This window comes from Symsagittifera roscoffensis, chromosome 7 (genome assembly GCF_963678635.1).
Source record: "Symsagittifera roscoffensis chromosome 7, txSymRosc1.1, whole genome shotgun sequence".
NCBI lineage: Eukaryota > Metazoa > Xenacoelomorpha > Acoela > Convolutidae > Symsagittifera > Symsagittifera roscoffensis.
The window spans coordinates 46,694,155-46,719,575 of record NC_087068.1 but is presented as its reverse complement, the minus strand read 5'-3'; the positions used below and the strand labels follow the sequence as shown (position 1 = coordinate 46,719,575).

Sequence of the window (25,421 nt, the reverse complement as noted above, 5' to 3'; positions counted from 1 at the left end):
ATTTTATTCTAGAAAGTTATCAACTGTTTAAACTCATTTTTGAGTAAAATTAGTATTTAAAAAAAAGATTTGCTGTCAAGGGTAGGTATACTGCTGAAAATTTCCGCTTTTTTCGCTCCAAAAATTTTTTCTTCTTTAAATCATTAAATCTTTTTTTTTGATTTCTTGATTAACTATCGATATTTAAAAATAACAGAAGTCATAGCAGGATCAGAGGCGCCTGAAAACGGGCTGCATAGTTCCACGGCGTTCTCGCAATGTGATTACGTTTGTTAGTAAATGTAGTAACTTTTACAATGAATGGAATCTAATTTGCAAACAATTTATTATGATTGTTATATTAAAGAGCTTCATTTAAATGGAATTAAACCATTCATTTAGAAAAAAAAATTCTACGCATAGAACAAATTAAAGTGTTATCATAAAAAATGTCGCCTGTGCAATACCAAACAATAAAACTTTTAAAACAATACCAGAAACTGATTGACAAATGATTCTTGGGAATCTTGGCCATTAGTTTTTCTTATACTTTAGTTACAAGATAGCATTAGCTATTGGAGTCCGATTATGACATAATTGCGGACAGTCAAACAAGGTAGGAATCAGTAAAGTTCAAATGGAACAAGTTCAAAAATTACCAAAGTTGTTTCAAGGAATCTCATTGCGAAGTGCTTCTGTTAGACCATTTGCTTTAAAAAAACTCTAGTTTCCGATTTGCTGGCTGTTTTTAATCAGATGCGTATAGATAATAAGAGTTTTCATTTCATTAAACCATATATTTGAACAAAAAGTGCAGCATAGAGCAAAAGTCGAGGCATGTCGAGGGCCCGCAAAAGACACATTTTGGATTTTTTTATGATTTCAACAAAGCAATATTTAAGTAAATTTGACTTGGGTGTAACACTCAGTTGTTAGACATTAATTTAAAGCTTCAGTTTAAAATTATAAAAAAAAATCGCCAGTATTGCCTAAAATACGCGCCTCAATTTTCAAATTAGAAACCTGCTTTTACCGGATTTGGGCTCTGACCTCCAAACACTACTTTTTATGCTATGTTGTAGCCTTTTTGCATAGATTTTCATAATAAATTCCAGAAAAACATGAACGCGTTTTCATAGGAAGGATTTCAACTCCACATCTTTGCACAAATATTTGCACAGAAGCGTATAACTTGCTTTAGAAAAATGGATAAACCGTATAATACTACGTTTGCAACTTCTGTTGTTCAATACAAGACCATAACCTACAGAAGGTTCAAAAATTTTAAAACAACAAATAAATGGAAAAAGACAGAGACTTAAAACATTTTTGTTTTTGAAGAAAAAATATACCAGGTTGAAGCGCTTTGAGTTTCCAGCGCTGTTTTGATTATCACTATCTGTAGGATCTTAACACATGTTAGCAGGGGCAGATCTAGGGTGTACTCAAGGGGGACGGTAGCCCGAAAATGGATTTCATAGAATAATGCCAACCTTTGGTTGGTGAGGGGGTCGAATCCATGAGAGAGAGAGAGAGAGAAAGGTGACGTTCCGGCATGGTAAGAACCCCTCCCCAAAATCTGCTCCTCCATCTTAAGAAAACTGTGTCAATTGAATAAAATTTTGTGACGTTTCCGGTTTCATAACTGTAGAGCCATTTGATTTCCTTACAGCAAAATAACTTGATTTAAAAACTAAAAGTTAACTCATAAATGCATTATTAAATATGAGGCACTTCAGTTAGTTTTTTAGCGTATTTCAAGATTTTCCTGCAGAAAACATTAAGACCTAATTAAGCAAAAACCATTTCGTTCTTTCGCACGTTAACAGAATCACATTAAACTAATCAATTGTTTTTGTGGCGATAATAAAAATGTCGGAGAGGCTCTTCTAATTAGAGCTCCTCTTGACCAAGGATTTTGGAAAACAAGACTCCAAAATCAAGCCGCTGTAAAGTTGCAAGTTGAACATAGCCAACTGACATTTGGAAAAGAGTAATGAAAGCAAAGAAACAGAAAAAAAACATGCTTTTTAGAAAAGATCTAAGACTTCGATTTTCGAAGAAAAAATAGATCGCCCAAGCCTTTTTGAGTTTCTACAACAACTTTTTATCGACAATTTTGCCAATTAATTAACCCAATTTGAGAAAACTGGATGAATTAGTAAAGATTTTATTTCGCTGGGAAATCTGCTAATTAGGTTCCACTTTCTAAACTAGAAGTTCAGGATGTTTTTTGTGACCGTTGGGGTTTGGTTGTTCGATAGTGGAGTTTGCCTTCTTTTTAACAAACAAAAATTAACTGAACTTTAAAATCACAGAAATCAAAACAAGCAAAAAAGTCGGAGACTTCATAGGTCATCATATTAGAGATAACCATCGGCAACATTTTTTCTTTATCTTAGCTTCGCCGGCAATTAAGATCCAACCACAAAATTTTTCATTAGTAGTATTCAAAAGTAAAATAACATGAAAAAAAAAATAACCTCGCCACAAAATATGGCTTCAACTTTTCTCTCTTTTTTTTTGATACATCATTGCTCTAAAACATCTGAAAACAATTACTTTAAAATCGTAAATTAAATGCATCGTTAACGGAAGCGTATTACTTCCCATTCAATATGCACACATCAATCAATTTAACTGCCATTCCCTTATATCAAGCAAATACACAGCATGAAAAAAAACAGAAAAAAAATCAACACTTATTTCAAAAGAATTTTGGTTGAGTTCAGTTAAGTATACATCAAATGAAATCCATCAAAACGCCGTCTGCATTTCTGATTGTAACTATTCAGTTTGAGTCAGTTCTCTCATCTTGTTGAAACTCTCTTCAAATTGGGATCCCAACTCTGCATTCTTGAATCTCACACACAGTTTCTCGATAGAGCCTTCTGTGTCGTCAGAGAAGTCTGTGGCTGACCAAACGAATGCCTTTCCACTGCTGTTTGGCATCGGAGCCAAAGCCATGTCAGGAAAAATGCTGTGGTTTGCACACAGCTTCAAAATCTGGAAAAAAACAATTACATTCATATGACATGTCAAAACTGTTACTTTTTGAACCGAATTGAACCGAATATATTTTTATTTTTCTGTAAAAGAAATCTTAATTTGTAAAAAAAAATTTTCTTTAAAAGAAAAAAATTCCTTTATTCTAAAGAATAATACTTAGGAAAAAACCGCAACACAAATACAGTTATTTGTAAACCTCGTATTTTTAAACTTCATTTCAAACCTCCAGGGCTACTATTGACTGTGGGTTCAAAACGCCTGATGCAAGAAAAATTCTCAACCAACCAAACCCACAAAAAGAAGGAAAAATTAATCTAGCAATGATAGCACTGGGACGTCGGATCTTAGATAAGTTTATGAGATTGTTCTGTCATTTTTCGTTCATTTTCATTTCAGGTTTATTGGCCTGTTTATATTTCTAGAAAGGCTGTGTTTATTGGCTTTGAATGATTTGTGATGATTATTCTTATTGATAAATTTTGTAAGCTTGAAACAGCTTTTCAATGAATACTGGAATAAAATATTAAGTTTTTGGTATTTAAGAAAGTAGTAAAGGCGACAAAGGCACTCACCGCATCTCGTCGCATAATGACACGACCCACATTCTTCGGAATATACCTCTGCACTTTCAGTTCCCCCACCCCGCGCTCCTTCCACTCCCCATTTTGGAACCTATGAAATATCCACAAACAGTGAGATTACTTTTTTTATAAACAACTACATCGGAGCCAGAGTCACGTCAGGAAAAAAGCTGTGGTTTCCTATAAAAGAGTACCCACTACGTTCATTACTCTTAAAAATTAGTCACAGATTTTTGTTTCAGCGTTTTTCTTCGAGCGCTTAGCGCTTCCTTGAGGACATTTTCGTTCTTTGAGGACAACTGTAATCGACTACGATTAGCTCACTAAACTTCGAAGCTTTTTTCTTTCTTATCATACCGCGCACAAAAAACTGCACAAATTTTTAAAGTTTTTTGTGGTCGACAATTTCAACACACATCAACCAACAGAATGCACAGCAACCAACTACTCTTGCTATGTATTGGTGCTTTATAGTCAATAATTCAATTCATCCTCAAATCAGTTCATATTTAGGCAGAATGAAATAACCTGAAGAGTTTCGCCCTCGCACTAAACACAGTCTCATTGTCATTCTCATCACTGCCAGTCGTCTCAACTTTGCTCAGCTGCACGATTGGTTTGAAGTGAATGTCATTCTCCTCGTTTTCCACATTCCCACTCTCCTCGCCCGGGTTCGAATCCCCCTCGCCACCTGCGGATGAAGTTGCGCCTCCCAGGCTGAGACCAGCGAAGAGAGGCTTCGGAGTAAAACTGCTGGATTTTCCTGAATAAAAGTTTTAACTCGACAATAGTTCCTTCGCGTAGGAAACAACGATGAAAGATTAAATCAAAAACCGTATCATACTATTTGCGCGAAAAAAAACGATAATTTGAACTCAATCCTTCTTACAGTGGAAACTTCCTTTCTGTTTTCATTTTTGAAACACTTTCTCTATTAAAGGTAAAAGAAATATCTTCGGTTAATTGTTTCTCATCCAAGAATAAACATTACTTTACTTGTTCCGAGAGGACACCTTGGAAACACGATACTACTCAACTGCCACGAAAAACTCAATAACTTACCGGGCTGTGTTGCTCCGAAAGCACCGCTTTGCGCAGTTGCACTACTGGCAAGTGATGCAAATGAAAAATCAGACGAGACTTGATTTCCGAACAAAAACCCACTCGTTTTATTTGCATCTAGAGATTTCACGCCTTCTTCATCGTCGCCAGATGTTTTCACATTTTCAGCAACTTTTTCAGATTCTTCACTAGTAACTTTATCGCTGTCTTTATAAATACGCATATTAGTTGTCGCTGGATCATCACCACAGCCAACACATCCAGAGCAGTCGGGTTTGTTAAGCGAGTCGTAAAATAGAGGCGGTAATTTGAACTTTTCCACTAATTCTTTGTTCTCGTCGTTTGGATCCTCAGAACGAGAAAACACGACTTCTATTTCATCTCCTTCATTTTCGCCCAAGTCTTTTTCATTTTCCTCGGTTTCTGTGTTTGCTGTTTCGTTTGTTGCATTTGATGATGAAGCTGGAGGTTCTTTTGGTTTGGCTCCAAATACGGATGATACTTGAGGCGGTGTTCCAGCACTTTGGTTAGGGTCAAATCTAGCCATTGGGGATATGTACTGAGCGGCTGAAATCGCGGCTCCTAATCGATGCCTCGGTGTAGCTAATCAAAAATATATCAGATCACAATTCAATTTATGTTTCGGTGTCTAATAATTCAATCTAGCAGTGTTCACCAAAAGTCTTACCAAAACGTTTGCCAACAATGTCATCCTAACTTATTATGAGACTTTTTCAGAAATATTTTAAACAATTCCAAGCTAAAGCCAATTTGCACGTGAAATCACCCAGAATTCGGCGACACAACTCTCGCATTCGGATTCGAGAAGAAGTATCAATACAAATCAACGACCATAAATCAACGTTCGGCCGAAAGAAGAGTTAATTAACCTCACAGTAGTTTGCTATTGACCTCAGAATTAAAGCTCTAGAAGGTTAAAAATGAATCTTTATTGTTTTAAGCTGTTTTTAAACCACTATAACGGAACTTAGATAAACCAGCACTAATAGAGTATTAATAAAATTCCAAAAAAAGGAGAGATCACAGAAACTGATGTAAAATTGGGGATGTAAGAGAGTTGTAGACCGGGTGTGTTATTGTTTCAATTAAAACACTCATTAGACTTTTTCGGTTCAAATTTTTTGATCAAGGTAAATCTTGTTTACTAAGGACGAACCAGTACAATTTGACGCAATGAAAAAATAACGAAAGTAATAACAACTCTCAACATTGGGTTGCATATCCATCATTTTACAACTGAATGTTTTCTTACATTGTTTCGACCATTGAAAATGAGGAGGCGCTTTGAATTGGGGGTATTTTAGTTTTCCGCTAAATCAGGTACCACAAATAATCATCGGAAGCGCTCGAATGATATATCAAATTAAAGCCCTTTCTGCTGTGTTGGATTCGAACGACATGATTTTAAAAAAAAACTCTCCCACAGTCGAAAAAAAACTGTTTGAAAATTTAATTTTACTCTAATTTAGATTGAGTAACGCGATCGAGTAGAGTCAAGTTCGTTATATGATAATAAGCCATTTGAGCTTTAAAAAAACTGGTTTTGAAAGCTTCATTTATTTCTTCCTTGGAAGTTACAATTTTCTTTTAAACATTTCACAATCATTGTGCAAAAATAAGAACATAGCCAACAGACTGTTGGAAAAAAGTCAAGGAACACAAGTAAACATGAAAAAATGATGACTTGTTTTTTGAAAAATATCATCTTTCTAATTTAGAAGAAAAAAATAAATGCCCTTTAAGCTCTTTGAATTTCTTGAAGAACTTAATTGGACCCAAATTAACCCAATTGGAGAAAACTGGATCAAACGGTCACTTTTATTTGACTGGGAAATCTGAAAATTAAATTCCACTCTCATAACTAAAAGTCGTAAAAATCCTCAAGCAAAGGAAATGAACTGAACTTAAAGAAATGAAAGGTCAAACCGCAAAAAAGTAATTTGGAGCCTGAACAAATTTAGAGACTTTTCCTGGAAAAAAAACAAAATCATCAGCACCTGCATAAGAATCTGAACAACGTTTTTTTTATTCGTTTTTCATGTTTTGTTTGTTAATATTTTTTCGAAAATCTAATTATCCTAATATCGATTATGACTAAATCACTAATTTTCTACGCGTTTGTTAAGCTCTTATCACATGACGCACAAAAAACGACACCAAATTTTAAATCAAAAACTTTTTTTGCAGTTTTCTATGAATGTCGGAAAATTCTGTACTACTTGCACAGCAAATGGGTATCCTTGTTTTATTTTATTTTCTGTTAACATTACATTAGTTAAGTAAAGATTCGCATTAACCGTATGAACCCTTCGAACAAGTTTTGTTGTTTTCAATTGCTTTAAGTATATAACCATAGTCGATTGTGTCGAACCACTAGATTGGAATAAGGAAACGATGCAATTCTCAGCGTATTCAGTGTGTTAAAATCCCAATAATAGCGTAAACTCGCAAACTCCTCAGATCGTTTAGACTGCTGAGATTTTTTATGAAGCTGACAAAAATGAGTTTGTAATACAAGAGCTGAAATACTGACAAATCAAAATGCCTAAAATACAAAAAAAAATAAAACTTCACACCATTAATCATGCAACACAATCATAGGAATGGAAGCTTACAGATAGGAAAAGAAAAACCACAACTACAAAATTTGTCAAAAACACGTCCAGAAACTAAGCCGAAAAAGTTGAATGAACACGATGAACCGAAAACAAAATGTTGTCATGAAAGAAATGAAAATTCTGAAATTCAATATTTTCAAGCCCCCACTTCGGAAACATACATAAAAAAAACCTTCCCTTCAAAGGACGCAAAGTTTAGGAGCTCAGATGTAGTTGGAGGTACATTTTTGATTTTTTAATAATGTTGTTTTGATGTGAGATTTCATGCTTAATTTTCGATACCCAAAACAATAGTCGTTTCCCAACTTAATAAAGGGTTTACCGCTTATTCAGGGGACAATCCTTCTACATGTTTCAATTTATTTCAATGTCAGATTTGGCAGAGTAGTTTTCAAGAAAAAAGGAAGCATTTCCAGCAATCGAAAAATAGACTTTTCCTTAAATGACCCCCACTCTAGAGACTCAAAAGGAACCCCAATCTAGAGACTCTTGATCCTAACCAGATACTGGCCACCCATCACGCGGTTAAACATATGCAATTAAATTGCGATTACTAATGCTATGCAGCAAAAATGCCATCAAAATGAGCGCTAAATTATGCGCGTTAGATGGTAAAACATAGCTAATTGAAAGTTGGAAAAGAGTAATGAACGCAAGAAAACTAAAAAATCTCACTTGCTTTTTCAAAAATCTTCAACTTTTGAATCTCGAGGAAAACAATGGATGGCCTTAAAGCTCTTTGAAATTGTGGCACAATTTATAATGCACATTTTTTTGTTAAAATTAACACAATTTGAGAAACTGGATCAATAGGTAAAACTTTTATTTCTCTGGAAAAGCTGATAATTAAAATTTCCATTTTCGAAATTAGAAGTCGATCACGTTTTTCGTGACCTTTCCAATTTTGCTGTTCGATAGTGGAGGTTGCCTTCCTTTTAACAATCAAAATGCACTTAACTTAGCAAGAAATCACAAGTCAAACCGCAAAAAATTATAATTGAGCGAGATCATATTTTAAGGTTCTATTCCTGAAAAAAAAACCATGGCCAATGAACGATTGGAAAAGAGTAATGAACGCAAGTAAACAGAAAAAAAACACTAACTCCGTTGAAAAAGAGAAAAATAGATACCCTTTAAGCTCTTTGATTTTCTAGAACAATATATGATTGGCGCTTTTTTGATATCATCAACCCAAATTGAAAAAACTGGATCATTGGTAAAGTTTTTATTCCGCTGGAAATCTAAAAAAAATTGTACTTCCGAAGCTAGAAATCGTTCACGTTTTTTGCATGATTTCTACGTTTGTATTTCGAGAGTGCTATTTACGTAACTTTCAGCAGATTAATTTCAATTGAACTCAAAAGTGCATATACATCTAAGTGAATCAAAATTTTAAGACTTTTTCCTGAAAAAAAATCACCAGGACCTATATAGAGTAGTCACTACGTTCATTCCTCTTAAAAAGGTATACTCGCAATATAACACACGGCGGTTCCGAGGTTACTAGATGTAATGAGATACAAAAAATAAGCGTTTTTGGGTAGACTTTTTAATTATTCGATGATAGCAAAAAGAACTTATCGTTCTTATTATAATTTAATCATAACTAGAGCGCTTTCATGTGATAAATTATTGAACGGATCTAAGCTAATATTTAAAAATTAACGTTTCTCGGATCGTCTCTATAGTCATTTGACTTCAAGGTCAGAGCTCCGTGAATCAATATACAAATCTAACATGATTTAAAACGGGTGATCTTGGTGCAAGAGGATTCGAGCATAAGGTTTGCTAAATAGTTCGTGTGAATTGTCGTTCTCAAGCGACTTAACTGCTGTCTTTTTATTAGAATTGCACGTAAGAAAATAGCACGCGATTCGCTTAACATTACTGTACAGGATTCAGCTAACTTGCGGATTTCACATGGGATCCCGTACAGCGATGTTAGGCGAATCAGGTTCTATTTTATCGGGTGCCATTCTAATGAAACTAACAGCAACTTAGACACTTGAAAACGGACCATAGCTGTCTAGTGTCAATCCACAAAGCTATCCTTTAAAGTGTAAATGAGTCATTGATATGTGACAAAATTTATGACTCGGAAACAATTCATTGTTATTCACTATTGCGCTCATTTAATGTTGATTCATACTAACTGATAATCGTATCCAAATCTGTGCACGGGTCTAGGTTCTCTCCTCCCTCCTCCTCCCCTTCATAGGGTTCCTCGTAATCCTCCCCATAACAGTACTCATCCTCCTCATCCAAATACTCCCCCTCCTCTCCCTCTCGATAGTAGTATCTCTCGTCCTCATCCTCGCACTCTTCCTCAAAGGTCACCCCACACTTCTCAGACTCCTCTTTCGTCAGAGCTAAATAGCAAACAATAGCCGTTTAGATATATAAGCTTTTAACAAACTCATAATCATTTTAAAATTTTTTTATTAAAATCTTTTTAAAGATTTTTTTTACGGTTACGTACATTAATTCAGAGCGGACAACAGATAAGAATGTTTATAGGCTATAATTGCACGCATTTTCATTACGAGTTTCAAATGGCATTGTAGCTCTGTTTCGTTTAATTACATTTCAAATTGTTTAATCATCTCGTATTCGCTGCGTCCCGGTATTTTCAACAAAAACCATATAATTGCGAGTTTAATTGCAACACTGAGTACTAAACTGTTCAACATATCAGTTATCTCCGGACAACAAGAAACTAATTGAGTTTCTCCTCCGTTCATCTCTTCAGTTTCACTTCGCTTACCATCCGCAGTTTGCAGCTCCTCGTTCTTCGGTCGATCAAATACTGAGCCCGCAGCGCCCATTGGACCCGCTCCCTTCCCGAAAACCATCCCCGTTGCCGGCTGTGACGACGAAGCCGACTTCCCAAAAATACTCGACGACGCTCCGGCCGCTCCGCTTCCGAAGAGGCTACTTGTTGCTCCCGAAGTCTTGCCGAACACCGAACTAGATCCTAAAGTCGGTTTGGAACTCTCAGTCGTCGAAAAAAGCGAAGCTGTTGTTGTAACTGCTGAGCTTTGTGGCTCTGTATTCTGATTGGTTGAAAAAGTCGGCTGGAACGCAGAAACTCCAAAGACAGGCGCGCTGTTATTATTTGAATTAGATTGCACTCCAAATCCTGCGAACCCTTCAAACAAACCGGTTTGTTTGTCTTTGTCATCTTTGGGAGGGTCGTTTTCGCTGGGTTTTGGATCGGCATTAGTAGCAGAAGGAGTAACTCCAAATTTGAAGCTAGAAGTTTGGCCAGTGGATGCTGCACCAAATTTAAACGCACCTTAAATCAAAAACAACCACATAACTTAAACTCATCTCAATCAATAATTTTACCTGCGCTTCAATTTCATTTGTGAAAAATGAATGACACGAGTGTTTTGAAATAAACTTCAAATATATTTTTAGATAGATTAACGCCAGAAAAGTTTCATCTCGAACATTTCTTGTTTATCAACTCGAACCACTGCTGAATTATTTATATTGTCATCCATAATTTGACAGTTTCCCATGGTGATTTAGTGGAACACAAATTTAATTATCATTTATACCTGAAGAGTTACTTTTCGTAGTATCAAATTTAAACACGGGTCCCTTCGATGCCCCGAACAGGTCCGAACCAGTTCCACCGCCCCCGCCGGGGGCTGTTTTTCCGTCTTTGGGAGTCTCGCATGCTATACATTTGTCAGCATCTGCGTTGTTCTTGAGTAAGCAAGCGTCACAGTTCCACTGTCCTGGCTGAAGTCCAAATTTGGCAGCAAATGAATCTTAACAGAAGTAGACTTTTTGGTACTTATTAAGTGAAATCAACTTTTAAGCGAGGCTAGCATCGGCAGCACATATACAACATTTCTATTGGAAACAACTTCTCAGACATTGGTAGATGTTTTTGATCTTCAGTGTTCTGAAAAGATTGTTCTTAATAAATGCGCCTGTCTTGGATTACTCACGATTTGAAAAGAAGGATAGTGAACAGAGAAGAACTCCATTCACGACTTAAGACGTTAGAAAACATAGCCAACTGACAGTCGGAAAAAAAATGAACGCAAGTAAACAAAAAAACCAAACTTACCGTTCGTTGAAAAAATCGCAACAATTTATGATTGATAACATTAACCCGACTTGAGAAAATTAGATCAATAGGTTAAGATTTTTTCCTCAGGAAAATTAAAAATTAAATTTTATTTTCGAAACTAAAAATTATTCACAATTTTTTGCGCCATTTCCACATGCGTATTTGGAGAGTGCTATTTACGTAACTTACAGCAGATGAATTTCAATTGAACTCACATCTGTAGTTATTAGAGCATTTTAAGAATTTTTCCTAAAATACGAAAAACATCACCAAGACCTATTTGAGAGTCGTCACTGCTTTCATTGCTTTAAGAAAAAGAGATATAAAAATCAACGCTCAATAGTCAACAGACTGATTTTGAAACAGCAAGTGGAATTATTAAGGTAGAAAAATGAACTTCCAGAGCAATGCAAAAAGTCTTTTTAAAGCCTTCAAAAACTCTCCCAACTTCAACTATACACATATAGACAAGTGATAATATTTTGTTTTATATCCTAATGAAGTTTTCGAGACTGTGAGAAAACCGAAAAACAAAGGTTCTGTTGATCATGATGGCATCAATATTAAAATCGCAATTTTTGTGTACAAATAATATCTTGGTACTTGGTCTTCTGCTCTAACCGTTGCCTTAGATTTGATGATTTTCCTAAGAGCTTTTTATTTCAAAAGTACTTACATTTTTGAACAGTAAACTTATGGGTCGAAAACTATTAGGATCTGTCTGTTTTCTAAGTACATTCGGTAAAATTTTTGGAAAAATCAATCAATTGCGAATGATCAACTTCGTCTACATAAAAACTACATCTAAATTTTTAACGTCCGAAACCGTTTGTACAATAACTGCTGTTGAAATATAACGTCATTGCATCGATCCTAAGAAATTAAATTTCGCATGTTTCGTAGATCTTAAGAAGGCTTTTGATACAATTGATCATTCACTTTTACTATCCAAGCTAAATCAAAACGCTTTCATATTGGAACAACCATTTTTTGTACTATCTTATCTACACAACAGAAAACACTAAAAAAATTTCTAGCAAAAATTCTCATAAAAAAATTTAGAGTACCTCGAGAATTTCTTTTGGACCAACTGCTGTTTCGACTTAAATCAATGATATGCCTACGCAAGTAACCAAAAGTAAAAACAGCTTGATTGCTGATGATACTACTGAGGTTTTATCAAGTTTACACAACACCTACCATATCAAACGGTATTTTGGTTTATGGATGTTCATCAAACATTATTAAAAAAAAACTTTTGACGCAAAAGCGATTTTTTCGAACAATTTGTTTATGAGCAGATTTAATCATTGTAGGGCACAAATCTCAGACTTACACAATTCTGAGAAGTATTTTCAGAGAAATTTTATATCAAATTCTTGACAAGTCAGCTTTTAGTTATTAAGACTTTGAAATACAATTTAGTCAAAAAAATTTTCTGCTCGCTTGAAAATTAGCAAAAAGTCTCTTAAACACGCAAATATATATATAAACAAAAAGCAATTTGATCTCTGATAATTTTGAGCTCCTTCAATTATTGTTTGCAGGTTGATGATGTTGTTCTGACTTTTCGTTTCCTCCTCAGCTCAATTTGTTAAGTTCTTGATAATTTGCACCTGTGAGTATGTTTATTTCTGCCGTACTTCAATGTACTCACCAAATAATTTAAACCAAATCAGGGTACAAGCCGAGTCTCTGGATAACTTGGAAAATAACATGTGAAAAGTTGTTACATTAAAAGGCAAAACATCGCAGAATTAAAACAAAAACGAAACAATCAATTGTGCTAGAAAAGAAAAACTAAATTAGATGCGATGCAAATCTTTAGTTGGGATAGATAATACGCCAAAAACAGTGTTGAAACTGTAAATTGTTTTTTTTTCTCGGAAAAAACACAAAGTGATAAAAACAAACTCAGAGAACAAACTCAGTCATTCCATGGTGCTTGCCCTTCTTTAAGGATTTGAAAGATAAAAACTTGCCGATTAAAAATGGTCCAAATTATCTTTCTCAAATTGATTTACCACTAGGCAAGTAGATGGTAAGAACTTAGCTCCATCTACTTTCCCAGTGGTAAATCTATTTGAGAAAAAAATTCGGACCAGTTTTAACCGAGAAGTTTTGATTTTTTTTTGCAAATCCTTATCACGACTGAAAAGGCTTTAATAGGATAAATCACACAACGACGAACAGTGTGTCTTGGTGGAAGCGGATCAACTTAACAAGCTCCCCCCTCCCTTTAAGGGAGGGGGAGATTGTTAAGTAGATTAAAACAGTCGAATTTTCGACCAATCAGAATGCAGCAAAATTAGAATTCGCAACAGAAAGCTCTGTACTAACTTACTGTATTTATTGATAGGGGGAGATTGCTAAGTAGATACCATAGAGGGGGATGTTAAGTAGATCCGTGGTAGCTAATTTTGCGTAGTAAAACACCCTCTGTCAAAGTTCCTTCCCACCTGTAGGGGGGGGGGTTTGATCGAATAAATTATAATCACATTTCACGCTTGCTATTTAACCAACAATGGTTAAGGCAAAGGACATCACACTTGACAGGTTCATACACCATTTAATTTTAAGAAACAATCATTCCACCAGTCACCGCCGAAAAACAATTTGTCATACAAAGTAACGAATAAAAAATACATTTCATGCGAAAAAGTTTTGGCTTTCGGTGCAACATAAGGCAAACGTATATCTCACAAGACTTACACAAATAAAGGAGGACTCTTTCCCATTATAGCCCCTAGCACCCGGTAGAATCCCTCATGCTCGAAAATGTTGACAGCCAATCATAACTCATTATTCATCAATTTCGAAGGAAATGAGCGTGAAATAAGTCACTTTTGGACAGTTTAAGGGACGCTGATTGGTTGAGAATTTTGGCTCATTCAGTACTTCGAGCATCAGAATAGCCCTCCATCCCCCTAGTAGCAAAAAAACATACCCCCACACGTAGCGGATTTAGGGGGGGGGGGGTGGACGCCCCCCTCAGGGATTCGACCCTCTGCCGACCCAAAGGGTCCCCCCTTTGTACTATTTTGAGATATCCAATTTTGGCTGGCTGACCTGAAAACTTTTCTAAAGGCGCCAATCTATACTAATTTTGGTGGGAGTGCGCGTCGAAAAAAGCGATTTTTTGGTCGAAATTTGCGGCGCAAAAAATTTCGTCAAATTAGGGGGTCTTTAATGTGGTTTGGGAGAGCTCAGAAATCAATTTGGTCGACCTGAAAAATTTTCAAAAATTTTTGAAAATCCGATCTCGAGAAATTCCTAGATCCGCGCCTGTCCCACACACTGTGTTTTTCTATTACGCGGGGCTATAACTTACTGGAGGTCCATAATTGAAAAGAGTCAAATAAAGTCCTTATAAAAAAGAGATAACCCTAAATTACCTTGTGTTGGAATGCATTTAGCATCTGCTGGCTTATCGCAAAGACACACAGCACAAAGTATGTCGTTTGACCTGTTCATGACACTGCATATACTGCAGATCCATTCTCTCTTACATGCTGAGAAAGTCAACCTATTTTTGGATCCAAGAGAGGCTGCCAAACGACGAATTGTTTGTTATTCTTACACTGAACTTTTTCAGATTTTTTTATTTTCCGGAGAAACAATTTTTTCTTCTTTTAACAAATATTAATTCTGGCCTTTTAACAAATATTATTTCTGGCAAATCAATGGACGCCTCTCGATCGTTTTTCAGAACTATAACCTAAGCTAACGGATTTTTAATCCATTTTCTCTAAACAAACTGTTATTTTTCTGTAAATTAGAGGTATACTCAAAGTTATTTCCTGAAAAATACATATTGTCTCCCCCTAAATCAACTTGGGGGAAAATTGTACGATTGATCCCAAACAGGTACTACTATGATAGAGTGGTCCCTCGAAAAAGCAACTATGATAGAAAGGTCCCGCATGCATTTCGCATGTTATAATTATGAAAACTTATTTGTGTATAAATTATTCATTTCAAAAATCTTGCAAAATATGTTTAGCCAGAAACTTTTCAGATTGAAACTTGTAATCACTATTGTTTATATATTGAAATCTGCTCGCTTTTCTTTATTTTACGGTTTAACAACTATATAATTGGGTTGACTTATTTGTCATCAAAACCCATTATTGGCGGTTTTTTTTAAAATTTTCAGCCTTAAAATGGTGAGAGGGAGGTTTTAGGAGGTAACAAAACATGAAATTTGTTTGAAAATACACTGCGACATCTTTCTGAAAGGCGTTAAGCATAATTATTAAACGATTTGAGAGCTCTAGGTGTCTTATTCTCAAGGGACCTGGTTATTTTCAAGGGACCACTCTATCATAGTAGTACCCCCAAACATTCTAAAAAGCACCCAAACAAGTACAACTATAACAGACAGCCAGGTCCCTTGAAGTAAATAATTTTATAGCCAGGTCGGTCCCGCATAGACTATTGCAAGTTGCCGATAAATTATGCATGCAACTGCAAAACTTCGGTTACGTAGCGGTAGCAGTATTTAGACAACTACGTATTCATGCTTTTCAAAATTTTACCGCCTGCGCAGAAACTTTGCCCAAAACAGTCTTTGTAGTGCTTTGTGAGAGCTCAAAAAATTAATTTGGCCGACCTAAAAAAAGGTCGACCAAATGTTTGAAATTTTTGGAAAATCCCCCCCCCCCCCCCTCGAGAAAAACCTAGATCCGCCCCTGGGTATTTGTCTGCTTACTGACGAGTATGAATATTCAATCTCTGATATTTAAAAGTACTTATCGATTTATGAAGGGAAGAAAGAAAGTTAGATAGGGTTTCTAAAATATGATATCAAACAAAGTAAATCAAGTGAATTCTTAATTTTTAAGCTTTTGTCGACTTTGCCAAAAACAACGTGCATCGTACGGGAATCGAACCCATGTCAACAGCTTGGAAGGCTGCTATGCTACCACTACACCAACGATGCTTGCTATGCACCGCTGACAAAGAATTCAAAGCTCAACTGCTCCAGTATAGGACAAATAATTACCACGGCTTTACACACAACTGGCCGCTTAATTTCAACATGTCTGTAATTCTTTCTAGTTATGTGTTTGTTCTGAATCCGCACAAATTAAAATCAAGTCAACTTACTTGCTGGTTCTGTATCTATCGGTCCAATATTTTCCACAACAATTTCTTTATTTTTCTCTTCTTGCATCAAATCTTTTTGCGGCTCTTTCGTCTCAACATTTTCGCTGATTTCTTTCGGCTTTTCAACTTCGTCGGTTGTTTTGTCGACATTTTTGTTTTCAGCACTTTTTGGAACCTTTGTTTCCACAGTACTGCAAGCGCCGTTTCTTTGCTTGTAAACTTCAACTCCCTCATCAAAAACTGTCTTGAACTTCTGCGCAATTTCCGGAGTTTTAAACCTCACACAAAGCTGTTCTAATTTTTCTTCCTCTTCCGAAAAGTCATTCGCAATCCAAACTAGCGATTTATTATTACTCGGATGAACTTTGATAGACATTTCATCTGTGATCACGTGATTCGCACATAGTTTTTTAATCTGATCACGTCTCATTACGATTCTGTACTTCAGAGCTGCGCCTTTTTCCGAACACGTTTTCAGAATTTTCATCTCGCCGGTTCCTCTTTCCTTCCATTCGCCCTCCACAAACCTCAGAAGTTTGGCTCGTTCTTCAAAAACTGCTTTTTCAGTTTCCTCTCCTGTTTTAATTTCAACTTTATCTAAATGCACAATCGGTTCAAATTGAGGATCATGAATCGAATCATCCCCTTCTTTATTAGCTCCTGGCGACGCGACGACATTCTTCGGGACACTCGCCGCGGGAACGACGGCCGGTGAATTATTCGGAACGATCTCTGGCTGTTTCTTTTCAGGAGTCGCCGACAGTTTACCAGGTATCGAACTATCAGCATTACCTGCCGCAGGCAAATTGAACTTGAACGAAAACTGCGATGTTCCCGGGACCGACTGCACTCCTGGTTTCACTCCGTTTTCATTTTTGTCTTCTGGTTTTGTCGTTGAGCCAATGATGTTCTTTACAGCGTCATTCGCCGCTTTACTTGGCGACGTACTCAAAGCGTTGCCAAAAGCCGATGTACCCAAACTAGGTTTAGACTGATCTTGAAAAGCCATGTGGTTGACAGGCTGGAACCCTCTGAATCCTGTAAACAACGGAGCTGCTGATTGTCCCGACGAAGATGCGGTGGATGGAGAGAAGACGCTAGCCGGTGTCGCAAAAGATACCACAGGAGCTGACATTTTGAAACTGAACGTCGAGTTACTTGAAGGCGCGGCCGTGGATTTCACTTGCGGGTTGAAACTGAAAGGCGGGGTAGCTCCTGTAGCTGCAGATCCAGCTTGGGTTGGTTTTGGCGCAAAAAGAGATGAAAATTGAGGTGCGGATGTTGTATTCACAGTATCTGGTTTATTAGAAGGCAAGCTCGAAAATAGAGACTTTTTCGAACTTCCAGCTCCCTCTGAATTATCAGCTGGATTCAAGCTTGATCCTACAACAGTAAGAGGATTTGTAGATGTACCCAAATTGGATTGTCCAACAATTTTCCCAGAAGCCAACTTAGGCGTTGAAGTTAAAATATTAGGCGGAGTTCCTAATCTCGATCCCGCATTTGCGATTCCTTTTGAACCTGCTGGAATCGAATCCTGGGTATGCTCCACTGTTGAAGTCAATTTAGGCGGTTGAAATTGTTGGCTTAACTTAAGCTCAACTTGCGAACTGGGGGGTTTGAGCAAAGCCGCCAGTATTGGATTCGAACCGTGACCCTCAGTTTCAGAAACTAGCGAAGACTGTTTCTCGGATACAATTGGTTGTCGAATTACTCGCTGCATCATACTTGGTCCAATGGTACTACCTGATGATGGAAATTGCGCTGGAGGAACCATTCCCATAGACGGAATAGAATGAGTTCCAATGGAACTCCCAGGCGCCACTGGAGATCGAAACTGCATACCCGATGGCGCCGGAGGAACGTCGGCCGCTCCGGGTGGCAAAAATTGCGACATGTGCGGTGGCGGAAACATTACATTAGCAGGTATGTTTTGACCAGGCATCATTTGCATCTGATTGGCTAACATTGAATTTTGGGGTGGAACCAAAATGGGGTGCTGTGAAGGTGGAACCATGACTTGAGATGAGTTCGAAGGTCGGTTCATTTGGGAATTGATTTGGAGCTCGACTAACTTCTTCATTGCTAGATTCATTTCTCGCATACTGTCGTTCCAGTTGTAATGCAGAGTCCTCAGTTCTCCAGTCATGGCTTGTATGTTTGTATTCAGTTCGGAAAGTTCACCAGATACGGAGTCTAACTTAGCAGATATTTCAGAATTCTTTGTTCCTCTGCCACCTAAGGCAAAAATCAGATTAGTATTTCTGTTGCTCTCGAATGACATATTTATTGAAACGAAAGAAAATCGCTGTTTTTCTTGAGAAATTGGTAAAAAAAATTGTCATTTTATTCACGATATATAGAGCTATAAGTCAGAGCTAGTTACTTGAGTATCAACATAAATACAGTTAAGTGTCAACCGGCCGCTATGCAAGTAATTCAGAACTTTCCGACTACAGCAATTAATGCACAAAAACAAAATAATTTTAATTTTCTTCCATGTTGATTAGCAGGGGGTGAATTTTAACATTTTAAAACAAATTGTTAGTCGTTCAAAAAACAAGTTAGGAGGGAATACAGTGAAAATAAGTCTGAGAACCAAAAATTTGGACCCACTTTTTGTTGACACCGAGCAACATTTTTGCTATCAGAATCAATTTTCGGAATTTGACTGAAAAGCGCCTTTTACATGTTTTTGTACTTGAATCTCTACTAGTTTCGAGGCACTTGAAATCTCGTCCAGCCTTGACTCTAGTTCCTTGCCATTACTTGAGATTAGTCAATCCCTAACTGAGCACAAAACCGCTAAAATGCAGAGCTTCAATTGCATAAACAAAGAAAACAACTAACCAAAACTTCCGTCTCCATACCAAGAAGCAGTCGTAGCTGCATTTTGATGATCCAGTTCATCCAGCCTGTCCAATTCAGTCAGTCTGTTGGCCACATTGTTCAGCTGTTTCTGCGCCTCCTTCTTCACCGAGACTGGGAGGTCTCGTCTCTTCAGGATGGAGCTGATCTCACCCATCGAGGTGTTCAGCAGTTCCCTCTGACTGTCTCGGTCTTCAAGGTTGTCATTCATGGACTTGTCGTGTAAAACCTGAAATCAAAAAAGATAATTCAATCAGAGCTCGCTCTTTGAAAACAGTTTGATTTAATTGGTCGGAAATTCTGCCATACGAAACGTCTTTCATGAAAACATTCTGTACCTTTTTATGTCTAGAGACCTATCTTTTTTTAGGGATCTAGCCTACTATTTATCTTTCTTCTTATCTTGTGAGTCTTAGAAACAGGTCGCAAGACGTGATATTCTCCTACCATTTGTTTCAAATAATGTACACGAGTAAATACTATTGTTTGTTTTTCTCAAATCAAGTGGATATTTACTAATGACTGCCAAGAAAAACAGCTCATCTTACTTCTGCTTTCATAATTGCGCTCTGGGGTGATCTCTGCAATGACGAATCTGCTCTCCTCAAACATGTCAAGGATGCGTCTAGATCTCCTTGTGACCTGTACCATGCAGCCACAAACAGGGACCCTTCATCACACAGTTTAGCCGCATCTTGTTCTCTGAGGGTAGGCAGAACGGATACTGGAAACAGTTTGTTGTTTCGCTCTTGCTCCACATCCATGATATTAGACTGACCTCTGAAAGAGAACAACGTCACATAAAATTCCTACTTTCAATTTGGTTTAAAATTACATTAAAACAAAAGGATATCTTAAAACATAGCCAACGGACAGTTGCGCCATGAACGCAAAGAAAACAGTTAAAATACTGAATTGTTTTTAAAAAAAAACTTTCAAGTTTCAAAGAAGACATAGATAGCCTTAAAGTTCTTTGAATTTTAAGAACCATTTATGATACACTTTTTTGATATAATTAATCCAATATCAGAAAACTAGATCAATAAGTAATTTTTTTATTTCGCTAGGAAATCTGAAAATTTAATTCCAATTTCGAAGTTAGAAGTCGATCACGTTTTTCGTAACTTTTACTTTTTTTGCTGTTCGATAGTTGAGCTTGCCTTTCTTTCAATAAAGGAAATGAAATGACTTTAAACAGGCATCAAATTTTAGACTTTACTGAAAAAAATATCACCAAGACCTATATTAGAGTATTCACAAGATTCATGGTTCTTAATAAAAGTTAAACAATTTGTTGTTGTTCAGACTTCGTATGCACTAACAAAAAAAAGACTATTGAAAAAATCTCTTTTTGGAAAAACATCATCCACTGAGTTTAAAGTCTGTAAGAAATAGTCCAATAAAAACAGTCCTGTACCAAATAGCCCGTAAAAATATATCCAAGTCCAAAAAAAACAGTTCCATACAAAACAGTCCCGAAAATAGTCCACAAATCAGTCCCAATGATAGAAGTGATAACTGTTCCTTGAATTGATAAAAAAAATTGGCACGGATCAAAAACTTATTGGTTCTAATTAATCTGAATGATATTGGTAGTTTAGCAGAGAATATAGAACTAACTAGATACCAGCAGCGTCTACTCATCAAAAGCAATAATCTGCGAAACAAAAGTTAACAACTAAAAAAATTGACTCTTTGTTGAATCCAGTCAAAAACATACAGATTACTCAAGTCGTTTCATTTGCGAACATTTGGCATGGCACCACTCAACCGAACACAATTAACTTACTATCAAAGGAAACGATACTTACTAACAAAAACTCCCAGTTACTAATTTTTGAAGGATATGCATTACACTGTCAAGCAACTCTCTTTCCTGGCGCTGTACACAAAGCAGATGTGTGCAATGGAGGTGTGAGTACAAAAGAGGACTCCATCGAGATAGTTAAAGATGACTGCACTTCCCCGATCCGGCTGACATCGAAAAACAAAAAGTGAGGAAAAATCTTATGGATCGAGCAGCAGTTTTGGATGAAACAACACGGCAGACTATTTTTGCAGCCCAGCGTGATGTTAAACGAGAAACAGCTGTTCCAACCAACAAGCTAAAAATAGAGTTCGTAGCAAAAAAATAACATTGATGGCAGAGCCAATTTCGCTGACTGGCTCTGAACTTCCTCTGGCCCTACAGAAAACTCACGACGGGGAGCAGTTTCTTTTACACGACTTTGGTCCCCAAGATGAAGATCGGGTTATCGTTTTCCCCACTTTACCTGGGCTAGACATACTTTGACTATCAGATGATTGGTTCTGCTATGGAATGTTTTCGACTGCTACGAACGTATTTTGCCAAACTTATATAATACACACTTCAGTTGAAGGATATCGCGTTCCTCTCGTTTACGCTCTCTTTTCCGACAACAAGGAATCAATTTATTGTCGCCTCTTCAAGGTTCTAAAAGTCGAGTACCCAAAACGCAAGATTGGAACAGCAATTTTGATAACTAGTCAACAGCAAGCACCCTTCCTTTCCGAAACTCATCGAGAAATTCATTCAAGGATGAACAAAAAAACTTAAAACGTGAAGAACAAAAGAAAGAAAATGAAAAACAGGCGCCGGACAAAAAGTAGCCAGACTCAAGATTCCATAACAAAAACACAACAAAACTTAATGACTATGATTAGGTCATATCAACCCAATGATATCATTGGGTTTCTGAGGGGTAAGTTATAATATCGAACTATAAACCTTAAATCATTTGGTTTCCCTTTTTAAAAATCATTCAGCAAAGCCAAGCAATAAAATCTTTTCAAGTTTAATTATTTTCCTAGATTTTCCAAAAATGAGCAAGAGTCCAATTGAAACCGGCAAAAAATTGGATACAAAAAGGTGATGAGTTTCCTTTCCCCCTCACATACTCTTTGCGTTTGAGCCCAATTTTGTACCCTAGATATACCCGTTTCATATTTACCCAAATTTCAACTTTTTTTCAAAAATTGGGAAAATATTTTGTGCCGCCGGGGATTCGATCTTTTGATCTCTAGAGATTGAGTTGCACTCTTCAAAAACTATACCGTGAGGCCTTTGATTTTGATCTGAGTTATTGTTAATATTTTTGGTTCTTCCATCTTAAATTACGCTCTTTTTGATGTTTCAAAGCGTAAATCAACTCTGTGGGCGTTAAAAGATCAAGGTCAAAAATTCAAGCTAATATGCATGGAACTGTTTTTTAAGATTTTTTTTAATGTTTCGGACTGTTTCGTATGGGACTACATTGTATATGCACCCTTGAACCATTCTGAGTTTTGAACAAATTTTTATGATTGATAGAGGATCAATAAATAGTTTTTAAATTCCGAGACACCTTGAATCAAAATCAACTTTCAAATCTTAAATTAAGTTTTTCAATTTTTTTCCGCCATTTGTACTTTTCTTGTCTGTAAACGGAATTGTATTTCCTCTAGCTATTGAATTTGTATTGAACTTGAAAAAAAAAACGTATGACTTGTTAAAAAACCTCAAAATTCACACGAACTAAATAAGTGCCTTCACTTTGTTCAATGAAGCTTAATCAAAATCATTTAAGTAAACATCTGATCTAGTAACGCTTCAATGAGACCGAATATCTTGCCTCAGTTGGAATGATTTCTTAGCCATATGAATTCGCGACTCACGTGTTAAAAAACAGGCTCTTTTCCACTTCCCCCACATTTGAAAATCAATTATGAAAAACCATTTTAACGTTGCCATAATATAATGCAATGAAGCAACTAAGAAAATGAAAAATTTGAAATGTGGGATGGGGAGTGGAAGAGCCATTGAACAAAATTTACCGCACTTAAGTTATATCAAAGTGAATATCTTCGAACCATTACAACTATACAAAAAAAAGTGCAGCCTAAAAATTCATTTTTTTTCGCTCACCGTGTTAATATTTTGCGATGGTAAATTCCTGAAAGCGGCTAGTTACATTAGCCTATATTAAAAGTGGAGTAACTCAACTTACCATTTGACGAAACCAAAAAACTATGCCGCAAGACACTGTGTGATTTTCAGACCGGGAGCACTGTAAAAAAATGCTAGTGCTCCTCAGAAACTTCTCGGGCGAGAAATGTGAAGCAATTAGCCTAATTGTTGGGATAAACTTATTAAATAGTTTCAGAGGCAGTAAATGATCATGACTGATACCCAACCTGACAATATCCCTAATGCTGATGCTGATTCAAACAACATATTGCAAATACATACTGAAGCTGAAACCAATACCGAAGATATTCCCGCACTAAGGTACCAAGGTATGACGCCCATCCCAAAGTCATGCAGTAAACGGGGATGTGCGGTGCTGAGCCCCATAGAACAGGAGACAACTGCTGATAACAACCTAGTGCAATTAATCCAAACCACCATCAAAACATCAATCAACGAAATTATCCCAATAATGTTTGGAAACCTGAAAAATGAGATGAAAGAGCTGATGAAGACTATGGTCACGGATGCTACGGAAGACATGAAGAAACAAATTCTCTCCGAAGTTAAAGCTCAATTATCGGCGCAAGAAGCACGCTGCTACCTCAAAAGTCTGTCAGAAGCTGAGATGGTGGAAAGCTACACTCGAAGAGAAAATATCCGGATTATCGGTGTAGCGAGCGATACCGGAACGCAAGAATCCAATGAAGAGACAGCAAACAAAGTGATAAAAATTGCAAATGAAATCGGTTCAAGCGTCAACAAGCAAGACATATCTGTTGCTCATCGCCTGCCGGGTCGGGGCACCACAAAGCCAATAATTGTTCGTTTTTGTCGCAGAACAGCTAAAATAGATATATTGAAGAAGAAACGCCAGCTAAATGAGACTGAGGGCATGAAAGAGGTGAAAATATTCGAAGATCTTACCAAGGCGAGACTCAACTTTCTAAAATCGATGAAAACAGATGAGCGCATCGCTTCCGCTTGGTCCAGAGAGGGCAATATATATTCTTCCAGTACAGAAATGACAACTATACAAATAAAATTACTGGGCTCTATGAGGGTGGTCACACACTTGGTTACTATTATAATGTTATAAATTGCTTCACTGGTGTTTTCAACCAACCGGAGGCCCCCTCCGGAACCTACATTTTCTGTGCTACATATAAATGTTCGCTCTTTGAAAGGTCATCTTAACGAATTGGAAGCACTAGTATATAGTCTTGAGTCTCCTCCCCCCCATTCTATGCCTATCAGAAACGTGGCTAACAGAAAATGATGATAATAAATGCTATCTCATTGATGGTTACAATAAGTTTGCAACATGCAACCGTAAAACTCGCGGAGGCGGAGTAATGATACAAATACGCAAAGATTTCAAGCTTATAAAACAAATCAGCACAACCCTCGAGGAATGCATTCTAGTGGTTATTGAAAAAGATAACTACCAATTCAAAGTAGCAGTAATCTACAACCCACCTAGAATTAACAAACTACGGTTCATAGATACATTCGAGAATTTTTTAGAAGAAAACTATTCGCCATCAACTCCTTTTATAATCTGTGGCGACATTAACATTGACATATCAAAGATTAATCAACTATCGAACAATTACATGAACTGTATTTTTGCAAATGGATTCGAACTAGGTGATACAAAAGCAACAAGAGTTACTCAAACATCAAACACTTGTCTAGATCATTTCATTTATCAAAACCTGAATGAAGCCTATCAACACACTTTAGAATACCAAAATTTCTCTGATCATTTTCCTGTCCTCTTGCAATGGACTCCACCTAGTTTAAAAAATGAAAAAACTCAGACTTTTCGTGACCTTAATTTTGTCAAAGATAAAGATAAATCCAATACGTACATAAACTCATTGCAAATTGAACTGAATGAAAAAGAGTTAGAAATCTGCAATATTGCAGATCCATCAGCAGCATTTAACATTTTTTCTGCGGTTTTTAATAACGTTTCCACAAATTTTGCACCCATGCGGGAAAACACAATTACTGATTTAAAAAAGCCGAAATGGTTCAACAACAAGTTGAAAAATTTAAGAACCAAAAGAAACAGAGCACATCGTTCATGGAAATGTCAACCAAATAATTCCAAT

At 36.6% G+C, this 25,421-nt stretch overlaps 1 protein-coding gene and 1 non-coding gene across 5 annotated transcripts in view; both read right to left on the bottom strand.

Moving 5' to 3' along the window:
• Positions 1-2,551: 2,551 nt before the first annotated feature.
• LOC134851561 (ranBP2-like and GRIP domain-containing protein 3) overlaps positions 2,552-25,421 on the bottom strand; it is a 315,621-nt gene continuing 292,751 nt past the window's right edge. The window contains exons 9-19 of one of the 4 annotated variants that reach the window (XM_063867699.1): positions 19,883-20,114; positions 19,317-19,563; positions 16,467-18,704; positions 14,753-14,905; positions 10,834-11,049; positions 9,951-10,565; positions 9,424-9,639; positions 4,632-5,234; positions 4,098-4,332; positions 3,561-3,660; positions 2,552-2,985 (exon numbers count right to left, since the gene is read on the bottom strand). In XM_063867699.1, the coding sequence (XP_063723769.1) occupies positions 2,767-2,985; positions 3,561-3,660; positions 4,098-4,332; positions 4,632-5,234; positions 9,424-9,639; positions 9,951-10,565; positions 10,834-11,049; positions 14,753-14,905; positions 16,467-18,704; positions 19,317-19,563; positions 19,883-20,114 (5,074 nt within the window). In that variant the 3' untranslated portion in view covers positions 2,552-2,766. The remainder of the gene's footprint in view (positions 2,986-3,560; positions 3,661-4,097; positions 4,333-4,631; positions 5,235-9,423; positions 9,640-9,950; positions 10,566-10,833; positions 11,050-14,752; positions 14,906-16,466; positions 18,705-19,316; positions 19,564-19,882; positions 20,115-25,421) is intronic. The other 3 variants (XM_063867701.1, XM_063867700.1, XM_063867702.1) reach the window with 3 other exon arrangements.
• On the bottom strand, positions 16,229-16,299 carry Trnag-ucc (transfer RNA glycine (anticodon UCC)). Its single transcript has one exon. It is a non-coding gene; the product is annotated as a tRNA-Gly (tRNA).